Here is a 17796-nt window from a genome sequence, read left to right on the forward strand (position 1 = left end):
TAAGGAGTCATTCCAATCCCGGGAGCGGAAAGACTTACCATAGGGGGAAAAAAGGACAGGTATACACTCGCACACACGCACATATCCATCCACACATACAGACACAAGCAGCTGCTTGTGTCTGTATGTGTGGATGGATATGTGCGTGTGTGCGAGTGTATACCTGTCCTTTTTTCCCCCTATGGTAAGTCTTTCCGCTCCCGGGATTGGAATGACTCCTTACCCTCTCCCTTAAAACCCACTTCCTTTCGTCTTCCCCTCTCCTTCCCTCTTTCCTGATGAGGCAACAGTTTGTTGCGAAAGCTTGAATTTTGTGTGTATGTTTGTGTTTGTTTGTGTGTCTATCGACCTGCCAGCGCTTTTGTTCGGTAAGTCACCTCATCTTTGTTTTTATATATAATTATTGTTAAAACATATACTTTAATAATGTAAATCACTTACGGAGGTTGGAGGCGTGCCCCCTGTGGCAGGGGCCTGAGGAACTCCTGAGGATGCAACAATGAAATTCGGTTACGAGGCTGCGAAGGTGGGGGCAAGTACTCGATCTGTGCCTGAGGTGGCTGCTGTTGAGGTGGAGGAGGTGGCTGCTGTGGTGGTTGCTGCTGGGGAGGTGGCGGCGGAGGTGGTTGTTGCGGTGGTTGCTGCGGTTGTGCTTGCTGCTGGGGAGGTTGCGGTTGCGGAGGTGGGGCCTGGCGAGACGTCTGCTGCGATGGAGGTGGCGGCTGGGGCGGAGGCGCCTGCGGGGGCTGTGCCGGCGGTGGAGGCCGTTCCGGCTGTTGGGACAAAAAGCTTAGTCAGTAAAACATCTTAACAGTTTTGTCTAAACTACCTTCCTAAGAGTTATGAAAGATTTTTTGCTATTTACTCTATTCTGTAAAAGTTCTACAAAAAAGTCAAGACTCGTGTAAAAAAAAAACAGCCATTTAAAAATGATTCTACCAGTTAGCTCATCACTTATTCAATTATTCATTCACTTATTGTGGTCCGTAGATCCCAACATGAAGAAGCTTCTTCAGAAATAGGAAAGATGGACATACCATCAACAGTGAAGTCCTTAAAGACAGAGCACAAGATCAGATAATGAACAAATGAGGAAGGAAATTGGCTGTCCTCTTTGGAAAGGAACTACCCCAACTTCTAGATACATCAACTGTTAATTATCATAAACTGCTGTAACAATACGAATTAGGATACACTGCTATTCACCACACACAGGAGACAATGAGAAGCATACAGGCAAATATAAAAGTAGATTGTTAGGTGTTACTTCGCTCTTGGAGAAAGTCCTTACTCAGATAACACATTCATACATGTAAAACCATGAATAAGTGACCAGTGTTGTAGTTGTCCAATAGCTAAAATAACATCCAACAGCAAACTTTTGTATGTGCCTGTCTGCTGCTGAATACCTCCTCTATGTTTTGAGTAGCAATTTATCCTAATACATATTGTTATTTCACCCCAGATTTTTCATTGTTTGACAAACTGCTATAAACTATCCATGCTTACTCACACTACTGCTTCCTTAGTTAAATGAAATAGTTGCTGTTTATGTTCAATTACGTGATTAACATCTATATAAACACACTAATATTTATCACAGAACTGTTGTCTATGAGTCATAAGAACAGAGACATTTTTCCACCAAACATTGCTGCTTTGCCATGCAGCTAACAGAAATTTTCAGTAGATTAATCTAGATAATCAGATAACTACTATAAGAAGTAGCTGATAAGATATATTTTCAATTTTCGTTTCAATTTATAGGGGCTTTAACTTTGTGTTGCTGCCACGTAAGAGCTTGTTAAGTTAGTAATGTAGATACAATGATATCTTGAGAGATTTTCATTATTTGCCAGTATCATTTACACAATGCTTACGCAATTCAAAATTGTAGACAATGAATCCAGCACTCATTAAAAATTTAGCACATACATTCACTTAAGCTAATGAACCATAAATTCAGCTCCTTAAAATTACAGCTACATACAACTTCTAGTCTGAGGAGATGGTCCTGAACTTGTATATCTATTTGTCACTAGCGTACAATTATCAGAGGTATCACTTTAATTATCCTATACTGCAGTGTTTTACCAAGAAGTTCATGTGCTGTTCCTCTTCTGCAAAGCCAAAAGGACATTAAACACCCCTAGCAAACAGAGAGAGGGTGGGGCATTTATCTTCCATTGTGGCAATCATGAACTGTAGTCAGTAATTACTTAAGTTTTTTTGCACAGGATATTCGTATAGGTGCATAAATCACTGAAGGAAAACTCTCCTTTTATAGAGGACCATCTCTGCCACGTCATTAACTTGCAAAGAGCACACGCTCCTCCCAGGGGCAGTGCCAGCACTGGACCTGCTGTGAATTTTAATTTTGCTGGGTCACTGGCAAGAAGCAGATGCTTGCCAAGGATGAATGCCACCAGTCCAAGTTCCCAACACTATTTTTATTAATGCACATCATCACAACTTAATGGTAGCAAACAATATTAAAAAAATTTAAAAAATGGGTTACAGGAATATTAAAACTGCAAAAAATAAATAAATAAATAAATAGCCGAAAGCTCCGGTACGCTGTAGGGTAGAAAACAAATTCTATGTTAAATGTCTCAGGTATGTTGTCGCTTAATCTACAAATTATTAAATTGTTGTTATAAAGCTATAATGAAGTCCCATTTCTTCAGATTAATAGTTCTCATTTATTTTTTCTTCAAAATCATTTATTTATATTTTGTAGCATTCTCTTGTCCCTTCCAAAATATATATCATTTTCTTTAACGTGTGAAACAAATTTGAACATGTCTTTTCTCATTATTTATATGCCATCAAGAGATCTCTTCAAACCAACAAGAGACCTTTGTGACATGCTCCAAAAGTACTTTCTTCACTTTTTATGTTAAATAAAAAAGTAACATTAACTCTCATAGATGAACTTCATTTATGTTCCCCCAATAATAACCACTTGCTGCAACTATTCCTGAAATACACAGAAGGTGAAACATTAATAATCAAAGACTTCTTAATTTTTTGTGCAGCTCATTCTGTTTCTCCTCCAAGAATGATCTGTGTATTTTATATGATTCAGGTTTTCCATTGGCCATTTTGATTCTTGCCTAAGATGGCTGCTTCCTTACCAAAACCATGAGTTCTAGGCTAAACTTTTTCTGTTTGTCCTGCAGGCTGTTACAATTTCTCTAGGCAAGAAGTACTCTTCTTTCACCTGAGAGTGTTGCAGTTTCCTTACTTTCTTCCTAAATTTCAAGTTTAAAACTTTTCTTGCTGGTGACTACTGTGTGATTTTCAAAGACGATTATTTTTGTTTTGCTCAAAAATACTTCAAGTGGAATAAATCTCTAGTAGCTAACAATTTGAAAATAGTTTTGAAGGAGTGTGCTGCTGCTAGTGTTTTGATCTGGTAGTGGAAGAGTGTGTAATTATAACGTGGTACCTGTAGTGCTATGAGACCATAGTATTGAGTTCAGTCTTATGTGTGTGGATATGCCCCAGCAGAATTGTGTGGCTGACCACACAAATTGGCACACAGTAGAATTAGCTTACTCCATGTTATCTTCTTGCAAGTCACCTAAATCATTTTGGGCTCATGCATGTGAGACAGCTTTTATTCTACTCAAATGTGCTGGGAAGTCAAGTGTTCGAGGTAAATCACTTTCCAAGTTGTAGACTGGCAAAGCGTTTTAGTTGTTTACAAAGATGATCATAAAATTGTGGAGCCCATCAAAACATTGTGTAATGAAATCGTGCAGTGTTGATTATCCACCAGAGAAGTTATGTACAACTGGAAACTCGATTGACTGGAGTTTAATTCTGTACTTGAAGAAACAAAAGAGGAAAGTGACTCGATTCATAACTCGTGATCGAATGTGAAAGTTAAGTCTGCTATCGATCAATTGGAGACTAGTAACCAATAATGTTTGGGTGAATTACAAAATTGTACCCAGTTTGTGAAATACATTAACCTGTGAGATTTAGTGATTATGAATTAGATTACTGGGCACCTCGGTCTCGAGAAACAAATACATTAATCTGCTTGACAAAAGCATTCCATGAAAATTCCAACAAAATTCAACAAAGCTACAGAGTCATGATTCCAATAAATGGTATAATGCAATGAAAGAATAAGCAAAGGCCTCTCAAGAACATGATAACTGGAATTTGGTAGAACTACCTAAAGGGAAACATGTTATCGATAATTGATGGGTAGTATGTGTAAAATATAAGCCCGATGGATCGACCAATTGATACTGTCCTCATTTGTTTGTTTAAGTGTATGATTTGATTATGATGAAAATTCTAGTCCAGTTGCTAGTCATGATTCTATTTGTACCTTAAGAGCAATTGCAGATGAAGAAAACTTGAAACTTGGACAAAGAAATCTGTATCAGTCAACCAGAAGGATTCAATGACAAGTCAGGTCATGTCTGTCACCTCAAGAAATCATTATACGGACTTAAGCAATCACCTCACTGTTGTAAAAATAAATTTCACTCATTCATGAAGAAAATGGATTTATACATTTGACAGCAGATCCACATTTATATTCAATGCAGCAAAACCGAAAAATTGCTGACTGGTATTTATGTCAATAATAGCCTCATTGCAGGATCTGCTACACATGCTGTGAATTCATTTTTAGGTCTGTTACAGTCAGAATTCAAAATAACAGTGGGCTCTTTAGACTCATTTTTAGGTATCCGCAGATAGAACAACTACAGTTTCTCTTGTTTATTTCACAGCAAGCACATACTGAGGATATTCTACATCATTTTAGCATGGGTGATTCAGAACTATTAAAGATACCTTTTGATAATGAACAATTATAGAGTGAGTCTGTGTCTGTAGTGACACAGTGTGTTACACGCAGCAAGAGATTCAAAGTTGGTGATCACAGTTTAGTAGCAACAGCTATGACTTACTGGAGGGTTCCACGTCAAACATTTCAGTAAGCTCATGTGTGTGTGTGTGTGTGTGTGTGTGTGTGTGTGTGTGTGTGTGTGTGTGTGTGTGTGTTTGTTATGATTAGATTAGATTGGAATCCGTTCTCATGCCATGCACCCAAAAATGATATGATTCTTGTGAGTGTGGAACATGTAAGGAAGTATAACATAAATATCTGAATGTAATATTCACTTCCCTGGTCATTTATAGAATTAATGCAACTGTCAAAATGAAAGACAGTTATGCACTTTTTGTAAAATTTATCAGACACAAAATACCTAATCTTGACTGTTGTTACCAAGTTCTGTCAAAACTGAAATGTAACAGATATTTTTACTTAAGCTAGTCTAACAGTCCTTGTTAAGATATTAAACTATAGAGTTGAAGCCCACCAAAGTGCAGAGAAAAAATAACATCATATGGGGATGGAGAGCACAGGAAAAGATGACACACACACACCATATGTGTTCTGTCATACACAAATGACACAGAAGGGATGAAACAGAATCCATAAAATGATGTTCTTAAGCTGGCAAGGATTTCCAGCAGACGAAAGAACAGAGATAGAGTTGGGAATCTACCTATGGACAGATGAAGAGGAAGGCAAAGATAACAGAACCAAAGACATTGTAAATATCATGGAGAAAAAGAGAAGAAATTTTAGATCGATATCGATCTCTCTCTCTCTCTCTCTCTCCCTCTCTGTTATTGTACATCTTAGGAACTCCAAGCAAATGCTCAATGTACTGTATTTATCAGACAAGTACAGATTGGAACCTTTGCAGTTGTGTACTTAGTTTCAAATTTTTTTGCAGAATGTTTTCCCATTTGTGTTTTTCCATTTCCATTGTTTACTACTGTATTTCCAGAGTGAACAGGTCCAGAGTTAAAGCAACTATTGTTTTCTCTGTATTTCTTCCATGCTCCCATTATCTTACAACCATCTGTACATGGATGATCAGTGTCTGTGTGTACTATAACAAAAGATGTAATGAAAACTATCACCACAATTAACATGGATTCCCAAGTTATTTATCATTTGGCCAAAAACTTGGTCTAACACTGAACCAAATTACACTGGATGTAAAGCCTCACCAATGTCACATCAGTTCAGGTCTGTTCTAATTCCTTCTGTATGTAGTTCTCTATTATTAGGAAATCCCTTTCAGTTCTTCAGTTAGAGGTGATGGTGCAAAACAGGATGAACACTTAAACTGAAGCAGAAGTACTATATCTGTGAAATGCAAGGGATATGTATTGATCTTATAGAACACAGCAAGATTTCTTCCAGATATATCAAAAAGAAAACATCTCTTAATAAGGTCCAAATGGTGACATCTCCTGGACCCTTAACCTTGGTCTTGGTTGTCTTCTAAGGCCTATTTCTGTGCTTCATAATGTTGAAGACATCTTCTATGGCACAGAACAATGCCTTAGACCAAAGCTCAATGCCCATAAAATAGAATATGAAAAACTTAGATCGCTAGCCAGTACTAAGCAAAGAACAGAAGACTGAAAGGTGGAAAGGATACATATATGGGCTACACAAGGGAAATGAACTTTGAAGATAGTATTATAGAACAGAACAGGAAGTAGATGAGATGAGAAGGAAGAAAGGATACTACCAGAAAGAGTGCTGAATGACCCAATTTGAAACAAGGCACCTGGAATAAACAACAATGCTTCAGAATTATTAAAATCCTTAGTAACACATACAAAGACATAACTATTCCACTTGCTGTGCAAGATGTATTGGACCTGTGACATACCGTCTGACTACAAGAAGAATGTAATAATTCTAAATGCGAAGAACACAGATGCAGGTGCATTTGAATATTAGAGAATCATCAGTTTAATGAGTCACGGTTGATGACCATTTAAACAAGAATTGAAATTCTGGAAGAAAACAACTTCAGTGAAGATCAGCCTGAATTCTGGAGAAATGCAGGAACAAGAGAGGCAATAAAGATCCTAACATTTCTTCTGAGAAGATAGGGTGCAGTACGGTAAACCTATGTTTAGAGCATTTTTAGAGAAAGGTTTTTAAAATGTTGATTGGTATACTTTTTTTTGGAATTCTGACATTAGCAGGAATAAAATGCAGGAAGCAAAAGGTTATGTACAACTAGTATAGGAACCAGACAGCTGTTATAAGAGTAAAGGATATGAAATGGAGCAGTAGTTGAGAAGGGATTGAGACAATATTCTGGCCTATTCCCAATGTTATTCAATCTCTACACACAGCAACCTGTAAAGGAAACCAAAGAGAAATTTTTAATGCAAATTAAAATCTAGGTAGGAGAAATAAAAACCTTGAGGTGGTCGATAGTAGGCTTCCATGGCAAGTGTCATTTTGAATAAAAATGAAAATTGTGTATTACGCCACGCCAGTATGAAAGACTATAGCAAGTAAATTGCTTGTTTCGACTAACTTCACATCAGTCTTCTTCACGGTGTTTAACACCCCTGAAGAGGGCTGCTACAAAGCCAGTCGAAACACTGGAAACTTAGTTGCTTTAATATTTTATAATGATGTAGCCTAATATTGAAAATTATTTTATATACATAAACATCGAGGTTTGATGATGACAGTGTAATTCTGTCAGACACAACAAAGGACTTGAAAGAGCAGTACAATGGAATGGATAATGTCTTGATAAGTAGTCGAATTAAATCATGCAATGCTGAGGTAATTAGATAAAGAACTGACATGGTAGAAATTGAATTTTATTATTTAGGTTACTTAGAGGTTATGAAATGCAGATTGTCAATAGGAAGAAAAGTGTTAATGAAAATGAAAAATCTGTTAGGTCAAATACATATTTAAATGTTAAGGGGTCTTTTCTGAAAAGTGCAGTGAAGCACTGTTCAGATGAGATTCATGTTCAACAAGTTTCTGGCTACATTACATGTTCCTATCTTTCACCACATGGGGCTATGCCCAGAATTACAATCAGATTGAATCTGTTCTCATCTCAGAAGAGAACAAGATCCAACTCCTTGTCGATCAAAGAGAACGAGAACAACAACAATACTTTAATGTGGACTCTGTGCAGTTTAATATTTTTCCAAAGACTCAAACTGATTTCAAAGGATTAAGAACCAATGTAGACTAAACCACCAACTTTTGGACTGGTAACGTTGAGACTTAAGAGTCTACCCATTATAGCAATGACTGACATGATACATAAGATACAGTCAGAAAGTAGAGCTGTTATCCAGGGTGTTAAAAATGTATCCATATTATGAGAGGTGGTAATATAGACAAAAACCAGACAAAAATGTCCAGTAAGTACGGGCTCTAAAATGCATACCTTAAAGAGCTATGAGCACTTGCTTATCTTCATTAACGTGAAACACATCTCTTCTAATGAACAAGTGCTCATAGTTCTTAAGGTGTGCATTTAGAGCCTGTTTTAACATGATAATTTTAAAAAATTTTTTTTTGGTCCACAGTATCTCCACCCAAAATATGGAAAGCAAACATTTGCAGTAGAAAAGAGAGGTTTCACAGTAGTAAAGATAGACAAGTGCTCATAGGATAGCCTTTTTTGTCTTGTTTTGATCCATACTACCTCATCTCAAAATATGCAACACTTTTTTTTAACACATTCTATATTCTTGTGTATTGTCAACCATCGCGTATACATAGGTGCAGGGTCCAGTCATATTAATTTGAACACCACCTACATTTGATGTCAACTTGCAATAACTACTCACAGGACGACAAGTGGCAGCACTAGCAGAGGACGGCGTATAAATCATGCAGAGGGGATGCGCAAAACAGTGCAGTTGTCATCATAATGTGGTAACTGAGTAACATCTGTAATGTTGCAACGGGCATGATAATTGGCTTCAACGCCAAGGGTGGAAGCATTTATGAATGGCTAAAATGTTAGCATGTCACCACGGTTAAAGTATAACGTGTGTTGCCAAATGGCACTATCCAAACATGGCACCAAGGCAACTGCGGGTGCACTATGGGCCATAGATGACTGGGGTCAACAACAGGTGCAAAGAGGTGTAAGGGTGAATAGTTGTGCAACTGTTGAACAACTGTCCACCCAGATGAACAGAGGGGCTACCAACACTGCCTCCACAGCGAACGTTCAGTAAACGCTGCTGTGTATGGGCCTCTGCAGCATGCACCAGTGCTGACTGCTGTTCATTGGCGACAAAGGCTGGAGTCATGTCAACACAACTGGACATCCACTGAGTGGCAACATGTGACCTTTTCATATGAACCACATTTTACGTTTCATCAGACATATGGCCCTCGACACGTATGGTGTGAAATGTCCGAAAGCAAACATCATGCAACTATCATTGGAAGGGTGTGGACTGGAGGAGGGAGCATTACGGGCTAGGGAATGTTTTCGTGGCATTCCTCAACTTATCTCGTCATTCTGGAAGTCTCGATGGATCAATACAAGTATGCATTTATCCTCAGGAAGCAAGTCCACACCTACACGCAGTTTTTGTTTCTCCTCGGCAGTCGGCACATTGTCATCTACCGCGAGGACAAAGCATCATGTCACACAGCTTGCACTGTATGTGTGTGGTTCAAAGAGCATCAGGATGAGTTTACTGTACTCCCCTGGCCACCAAATTCCATGGCTCAAAACCCAAACGACAATCTGAGAGACCACCCCCACTCGGCTGATCACGCCACACAAACCCTCAGCAAAGAAACCTTAGGCAGCAGGCCACTGCAGTGGAGTCGGCATAATTCCACATCTCTCTCAGTACCTTGCAGAACCACACTGACACTCTTCCTGCATGTCTCGCAGCAGTCCATGTTACAACAGGTGGTAAATCTAGTTTCTGATAGGTGGTCCACACCTAACTGGGCAATGTAAGTGCCCAATGAAAAATAAGTGTTTGATATAAGTGAAGGACTAAAGACAGTAATACACTGAAGCACCAAAGAAACTGATATAGGCAGGTGTATTGAAATACAGAGAGATGTCAACAGGCAGAATATGCCACCGCAGTCGGCAACACCTATACAAGACAACAAGTGTCTGTCACAGCTGTCAGATTGGTTACTGCTGTTACAATGGCAGGCTATCAAGATGTAAGTGAATTTGAATGTGGGTTTATAGGCGACGTACGAGTGAAGGGACACAGCATCTCCGAGGTAGTGACGAAGTGGGGATTCTTCCGTAAGACCATTTTATGAGTGTACCGTGAATATCAGGAATCCGGTAAAACATCAAATCTCCAGAAAAAAAATCCTGCAAGAACGGTGCCAATAATGACAGAACAGAATTGTTCAATGTGATAGCAGTGCGACCCTTCTGCAAATTGCTGCAGATTTCAATGGTGGGCCATCAATAAGTGTCAGCATGCGGACCATTCAACGTAACATCATCGATACAGGCTTTCGGAGCCGAATGCCCACTCGTGTACCCATGATGACTGCACGACACAAAGCTTTACATCTCGCCTGGGCCCATCAACACAGACATTGGACTGTTGATGACTCAAAACATGTTGTCTGGTCAGACAAGCCTCGTTTCAAATTGTATCAAGCGGCTAGACGTGTACGGGTATGGAAACAACCTCATGAATCCATGGGCCCTGAATGTCAGCAATGGACTCTCAAGCTGGTGGAGGCTCTGTAAAGGTGTGGGGCGTGTACAGTTGGAGTGATACGGGATCCCTGAAACGTCTAGATACGACTTGACAGGTGACACGTACGTAAACATCCCGATTGATCGCTGGGATCCATTTGTGTCCACTGTGCAGTGTGACGGACTTGGGCAATTCCAGCAGAACAATGAGAAACCCCACACGTCTAGAATTGATACAGAGTGGCTCCATGAACACTCTTCTGAGTTTAAACACTTCTGCTGACCACTAAATTCCCCAGTCATGAACATTACTGAGCATATTTGGGACTCCTTGCAACATGGTGTTCAGAAGAGAAATCCACCCCATCGCACCCATATGGATTAATGGACAGCCTAGCAGGATTCAGGGTGTCAATTCCCTCCAGCACTACTTCAGACATTAGTCGAGTCCATGCCACATCGTGTTGTGGCCCTTCTGACAAGGGAACCTCCCCATCGCACCCCCCTCAGATTTAGTTATAAGTTGGCACTGTGGATAGGCCTTGAAAAACTAAACACAGACCAATCGAGAAAACAGGAAGTAGTTGTGTGGAACTATGAAAAAAATAAGCAAAATATACAAACTGAGTAGTTCATGCGCAAGATAGGCAACATGAAGGAGAGTGTGAGCTAAGAAGTGCCGTGGTCCCGTGGACGAGAGGTCCTTGGTTCAAGTCTTCCCTCGAGTGAAAAGTTTAATTTTTTATTTTCAGACAATTATTATCTGTCCGTCCGTCCGATGCGAGGTAACTGCGCCGTAGTATGGGGACGCTACACCTAAACAAACATCGAAACACACGTCAGTCGCCTACAGCACACGGAAGAGAGAGTATTCCTGCTAACGAGGCTCCCTGGCTGGCAGTTGACTGTTCGCTACTTTGGACGAGAGTGCATTAAATACGTGAAATGTATTCCGTGGGCAATATGAATCCGGCAAATATAGCTCGCGACTTCTACATCTACACCCATACTCCGCAAGCCACCTGACGGTGTGAGGCGGAGGGTACCTCTATCGGTTCTCCCTTCTATTCCAGTCTCGTATTGTTCGTGGAAAGAAGGATTGTCGGTATGCCTCTGTGTGGGCTCTAATCTCTCTGATTTTATCCTCATGGTCTCTTCGCGAGATATACGTAGGAGGGAGCAATATACTGCTTGACTCCTCGGTGAAGGTATGTTCTCGAAACTTCAACAAAACCCGTACCGAGCTACTGAGCGTCTCTCCTGCAGAGTCTTCCACTGGAGTTTAACTATCATCTCCGTAATGCTTTCGCGATTACTAAATGTTCCTGTAACGAAGCCCGCTGCTCTCCGTTGGATCTTCTCTCTCTCTTCTATCAACCCTATCTGGTACGGATCCCACACTGCTGAGCAGTATTCAAGCAGTGGGCGAACAAGCGTACTGTAACCTACTTCCTTTGTTTTCGGATTGCATTTCCTTAGGATTCTTCCAAATCTCAGTCTGGCATCTGCTTTACCAACGATCAACTTTATATGATCATTCCATTTTAAATCACTCCTAATGCCTACTCCCCGATAATTTATGGAATTAACTGCTTCCAGTTGCTGACCTGCTATATTGTAGCTAAATGATAAAGGATCTTTCTTTCTGTGTATTTGTAGCACATTACACTTGTGTACATTGAGATTCAATTGCCATTCCGTGCACCATGTGTCAATTCGTTGCAGATCTTCCTGCATTTCAGTACAATTTTCCTTTGTTACAACCTCTCGATATACCACAGCATCATTCGCAAAAAGCCTCAGTGAACTTCCAATGTCATCCACAAGGTCATTTATGTATATTGTGAATAGCAACAGTCCTACGACACTCCCCTGCGGCACACCTGAAATCACTCTTACTTCGGAAGACTTCTCTCCATTGAGAATGAGATGCTGCGTTCTGTTATCTAGGAACTCTTCAATCCAATCACACAGTTGGTCTGATAGTCCATATGCTCTTACTTTGTTCATTAAACGACTGTGGGGAACTGTATCGAACGCCTTGCGGAAGTCAAGAAACACGGCATATACCTGTGAACCTGTGTCTATGGCGCTCTGAGTCTCGTGGACGAATAGCGCGAGCTGGGTTTCACACGACCGTCTTTTTCGAAACCCATGCTGATTCCTACAGAGTAGATTTCTAGTCTCCAGAAAAGTCAATAACAATCGCACAGTTTTGCGGTGTGGTCGCAAAACACAGACACTAAACTTATTACAGTGAACAGAGACGTCAATGAACGAACGGACAGATCATAACTTTGCGAAAATAAAGAAAGGAAACTTTTCACTCGAGGGAAGACTTGAACCACGGACCTCTCGTTCCGCAGTTGCTCACGCTAACCACGGCGCTCCTGAGCGTACACCGTCCTTGATGTTGCCAATCTTGCGCATGGACTACTCAGTTTGTTTATTTTGCTTATATTTTTCATAGTTCCACACAACTCCTTCCTGTTTTCTCGATTGATCTGTGTTCAGTTTTTCGAGGTCTATCCACTGTGCCAAGTTATAACTAAACCTGAGGGGGGTGCGATGGGGAGGTTCCCTTGTGAGTGCTCGCTGGAGCCCTACACGATACTAGGCCGGTGTACCAGTTTCTTTGGCTCTTCAGTGCACGAGCAATGCGAATACATAAACCACAGCAAAGGAGTGGTTAGGTAGGTAGGTATGTAGTGAGGATACTGACGGTGGGTCGGACGCTGTAGAGGGCCTCCCGGAAGGGCACGTAGGCGGCGGCGGCGGCGGCTTGCTGCACGAAGCGGCCCGGGTAGGCGGCCGCGTAGGGCGCGGGCCGGCTGCCGGGGGACAGCGCCGCCGGCCGCCCCGCCTTGTACGGCACCGGCCCGTCCGGCTGCGCCGCCCTGCAACACCACACCAACACACCGTCTCAGCACACTTACAAAGCACTGCAAAATAAACCTTAAAAATTTCAATTAAATAGCACCTCTGAAGGATTTTCTACACTGAATGGAATACGCACTGAATTTAAACCAATCAGACATTGTGTATCACATGGCAGTCCTCTGTTCTTTCTGATATATATATATATATATATATATATATATATATATATATATATATATATGAGTCGCCTAGATGCAAAACTATCCATGTCCTCCATAACCGGTATTGAGAAAAAGTGGAAAAACTGTTTTAACTGGGTAAACACACAATGCCCTACACTGTATGTTGTATACGTAAGTACGGATTAGTACAAAACCATTTGGGCTATTGAGAAAAAAAAATCAGGAACTCAGTGCATGTAAGATATAAGCAAAATAAAAATGGACTTGGACAGTTTTGCATCTGACTTTGCAGATGGCCACTTTTGCATGCAACTGAAATGGACATGGACAGTTTTGAACCTGACTAGTTGTACATGAGGAGAGGATATGGGGTGAACATAAAACTGTGTATTCAGTTTTAATTTCTTTTAATATTTCTGAAAGTACATGGTGTAACAACTGACAAATTGCAATCCACTTAATACATCATACCAGGAACAATATCTTCATCTTCTCCTGTTAGGCATTCTGATTCAACTGGTGCCCCTGACCCGCTGGTACCTAGTAATGTCATGAACCACGACAAGGATTCACGTTCCCTCCAGGACTCACTATAGTGTTTCTCGAGGAGTTTTGAAACATCCTCCAGTTTCTTTTCATTAATAGGAACAACCGTGTTTGTAATGCTGCTCGAGTTTGTGTGTCCTAAGTGTTTCCCACGTTTGCATACGGACAGTGGTAGGTTGATTTCAGAATTATAATTAGGCTCCCCTTGGACTTTTATAGCATTCTGAGAATGTGTAGAACTTTCAGAATAAACAGCTGTAAGATACCACACAAGTACAATGTTTACATGCTTATGGTACCCATCTTGCATTACAGTCACACGACCCCAGCCTTCAATGCGATTTGTCAAAAGGGACAAGGCAAGTTTTGCACCCAACTTACTGATGGACATGGACAGTTTTGAATCTAACGACACTTTTCGTGAGCTGTTTTCCATAGGACATGGAAAGCTTTGAGCATAAATAGCATTTCAAGCATGTGTAAAATGTCATGCTCTACAATCCAAAGTTGCCAACTCAATTTTTAAAAAAAGTGGATATGGACAGTTTTGCATCTAAGCGACTCATATAAATGATCTATTTCGTGACAAATTCAAATATCTGTTGGAACGTAACTCAGCTAACGTAATATTGCCGTACGGTGACCCTTGAGACAGCGAAGAGTTGCAATTTGCTTGGAACGATCAGGCTTGCCATATATTTACAATATGTTTTCCCAAAGAAAGCAGATGTGAAAATTACCGAACTATCAGTTTAATAAGTCACGGATGCAAAATACTAACACGAATTCTTTACAGACGAATGGAAAAACTGGTAGAAGGCGACCTCGGGGAAGATCAGTTTGGATTCCGCAGAAATATTGAAACACGTGAGGCAATACTGACCCTACGACTTATCTTAGAAAACAGATTAAGAAAAGGCAAACCTACGTTTCTAGCATTTGTAGACTTAGAGAATGCTTTTAACAATGTTGGTTAAATTCTGAAAGTGGCAGGGGTAAAATACAGCGAGCGAAAGGTTATTTACAATTTGTGCAGAAACCACATGGCAGTTATAAGAGTCGAGGGACATGAAAGGGAAGCAATGGTTGGGAAGGGAGTGAGACAGGGTTGTAGCCTCTCCCCAATGTTATTCAATCTGTATATTGAGCAAGCAGTAAAGGAAACAAAAGAAAAATTCGGAGTAGGAATTAAAATCCATGGAGAAGAAATAAAAACTTTGAGGTTCGCCGATGACATTGTAATTCTGTCAGAGACAGCAAAGGGCTAGGAAGAGCAGCTGAACGGAATGGACAGTGTCTTGAAAGGAGGGTATAATATGAACATCAACAAAAGCAAAACGAGGATAATGGAAAGTTGTCGAATTAAATCGTGTGATGCTGAGGGTATTAGATTAGGAAATGAGACACTTAAAGTAGTAAAGGAGTTTTGCCATTTGGGGAGCAAAATAACTGATGATGGTCGAAGCAGAGAGGATACAAAATGTAGACTGGCAATGGCAAGGAAAACGTTTCTGAAGAAGAGGAATTTGTTAACAGCGAGTATAGATTTAAGTGTCAGGAAGTCGTTTCTGAAAGTATTTGTATGGGGTGTAGCCATGTATGGAAGTGAAACATGGACGATAAATAGTTTGGACAAGAAGAGAATAGAAGCTTTCGAAATGTGGTGCTACAGAAAAATGCTGAAGATTAGATAGGTAGATCACATAACTAATGAGGAGGTATTGAATAGAATTGGAGAGAAGAGAAGTTTGTGGCACAACTTGACAAGAAGAAGGGATCGGTTGGTAGGACATGTTCTTAGGCATCAAGGGATCACCAATTTAGTATTGGAGGACAGCGTAGAGGGTAAAAATCGTAGAGGGAGACCAAGAGATGAATACACTAAGCAGATTCAGAAGGATGTAGGCTGCAGTACGTACTGGGAGATGAAGCAGCTTGCACAGGATACAGTAACACGGATTAATGACTGCAGAAATTCCGCCACTGAGATGTACCGGGTGGTTGAAAATAAAGTCCGGCTACTTACAGAGGTCGCTGACTATCGTATGGAACGAAACTTGCTAGATATTCTGAAGTCTTAATGCGGAAGTGATTTACGCTGGAAAAAAATTAGTGACTATTTTAGCCACCAGGTGCAAATCTAGTGCTGTGAATGTAAGAAAGATGCAAGGAAATGTTTCCGTCTGAAATGGATTAGGAACGGGACGCTGGCAGAAAAGGTCGGACGAGTGAGAAAAGAAAGCAAAAATGTTGATTTTATAAGTAACCGCCGATTACAAAGTTTGTTCAATATAAGGACCGGACACGACGACGAGATGTGTAAATCGCCAGATTTGCACCTGCTGGTCAACATTGGCCACTAATTTTTTTCTAGCGTAAATCGGTTCCGCATTAATGCATTGGAATATACACCTGACTTTCGTCGCCATATGATAATTACAGCCCACACCGAATCTTCGTGAATAGCCGCATTTTCATTATAATCACCCTGTATTTGCTGCAACTGCAGTGAAGGCAGGAGAAAGCGATGTAACAACCTGTAGTTTCATAAGATGTAAAGTTTGACGTTTTTGCAGATGACAGCAAAAAGGCAGTACAGCAAATACCTGATTATCCGGTTAATGTGGATCAAGACTGCACAAAAATCATGAACACACGGGTGATGTAAAATATACGTATGTTGACCGGAAACTTACTTAATGTATTTACAAAACATGCTACTTGTCAGATCTGGAAGGCCCAATGCATTACTTAACCCTGTGGCGCATAGCGTCCACTTCTGTGGACAGCTGTTTAAGGTCGCTTCTTTGGCACTTCCAATCAGTCCTGATGCTGCAAATGCACACCGTTCACTGCAGTGGGCACTCCCTACAGCTGTTGTGTCCTGCATGCATTTGCAGCCTCGTGACTGATTGAAAACCCCGGAAAATTGACCATTATAAGTTGTCCACTGCAGTGAAATTCATGCACCACAGGGTTAAGCGTCACTCGCCGGCAACAACAGTCTGAAAAGGTCGTTGTCTAGCTGGTGGGGGAAGGCAATGATACAGATAAGAAATAAGTCGTGAAGAATACAACGCAAGAGTCTCTGCAGTTACCTGACGACGAAATGGGAAACAGTGGGAAAAAAGTTCAGTGGTGTCCGACTGTGGAATTCGGAGCTTACATCGCCTTCCGTCAGAAAAGCGTGATTCACACGCATAATAGTCTATTCTAAACGAAACCATTCGTTCCAATTATAACAGAGTACCATAAATTTTATGGGATGATACTCATGTAATTAACCTAATTTCAAATGTTAGGCATATTCGGTAACAGTCGAATCACATCGATCCGTATGGATTCTTTTGTAGCAGTTTTTAACGTGAACTGGCATGCAACACCGATTTTAGTGCGACGGATCTCCAAATGCAGAAGCGTCCGTGTGGTTAAAGATTTCTGAAATGTTACATGCAACTGATTTTGAGGTAATATTATCTACTGACATGTTAGCTTTAAGGGAACAGTGACCTTTCGGCTCCTGTTTATTGAAACATTTTGCCACCAACTTGGCGCACATATATAGAACAACCTACTTAAAAAGATCACAAAATTAATAGTTTGCACAGTAAGTCAATTTTTTACACTACCTATACAGGCACACAACATTTACC

The 17796-nt window shown here is 40.5% G+C and overlaps 2 protein-coding genes across 2 annotated transcripts in view; both read right to left on the reverse strand.

Moving 5' to 3' along the window:
• LOC124711492 (bromodomain-containing protein 4-like) overlaps positions 1 to 13348 on the reverse strand; it is a 266949-nt gene extending 253601 nt beyond the window's left edge. Inside the window, exons 1-2 of the mRNA XM_047241602.1 lie at positions 13258 to 13348; positions 442 to 773 (exon numbers count right to left, since the gene is read on the reverse strand). The gene's annotated coding sequence lies outside the window, so the exon portion shown is untranslated. The remainder of the gene's footprint in view (positions 1 to 441; positions 774 to 13257) is intronic.
• On the reverse strand, positions 438 to 14534 carry LOC124712116 (neural Wiskott-Aldrich syndrome protein-like). The gene is made up of 3 exons (XM_047242414.1): positions 14062 to 14534; positions 13399 to 13432; positions 438 to 773 (listed from the first exon to the last, which is right to left on the reverse strand). The coding sequence occupies exons 1-3, from the start codon at positions 14532 to 14534 to the stop codon at positions 438 to 440; spliced, it is 843 nt and encodes a 280-aa protein (XP_047098370.1).
• Positions 14535 to 17796: the final 3262 nt, after the last annotated feature.

The sequence above is a fragment of the Schistocerca piceifrons genome, chromosome 8, assembly GCF_021461385.2.
Source record: "Schistocerca piceifrons isolate TAMUIC-IGC-003096 chromosome 8, iqSchPice1.1, whole genome shotgun sequence".
NCBI lineage: Eukaryota > Metazoa > Arthropoda > Insecta > Orthoptera > Acrididae > Schistocerca > Schistocerca piceifrons.

Bases quoted from the DNA above. Each gene is read 5' to 3' on its own strand.
- LOC124712116 (XM_047242414.1), bottom strand. From the start codon at position 14,534: ATGTCCATCAGTAAGTTGGGTGCAAAACTTGCCTTGTCCCTTTTGACA. The intron at 13,433-14,061 runs GTATTAAGTGGA...GTGGTGTTGCAG, and splicing joins GATATTGTTCCTGGTATGAT to GGCGGCGCAGCCGGACGGGC. The intron at 774-13,398 runs GCGGGGCGGCCG...TTGTCCCAACAG, and splicing joins ACGGGCCGGTGCCGTACAAG to CCGGAACGGCCTCCACCGCC.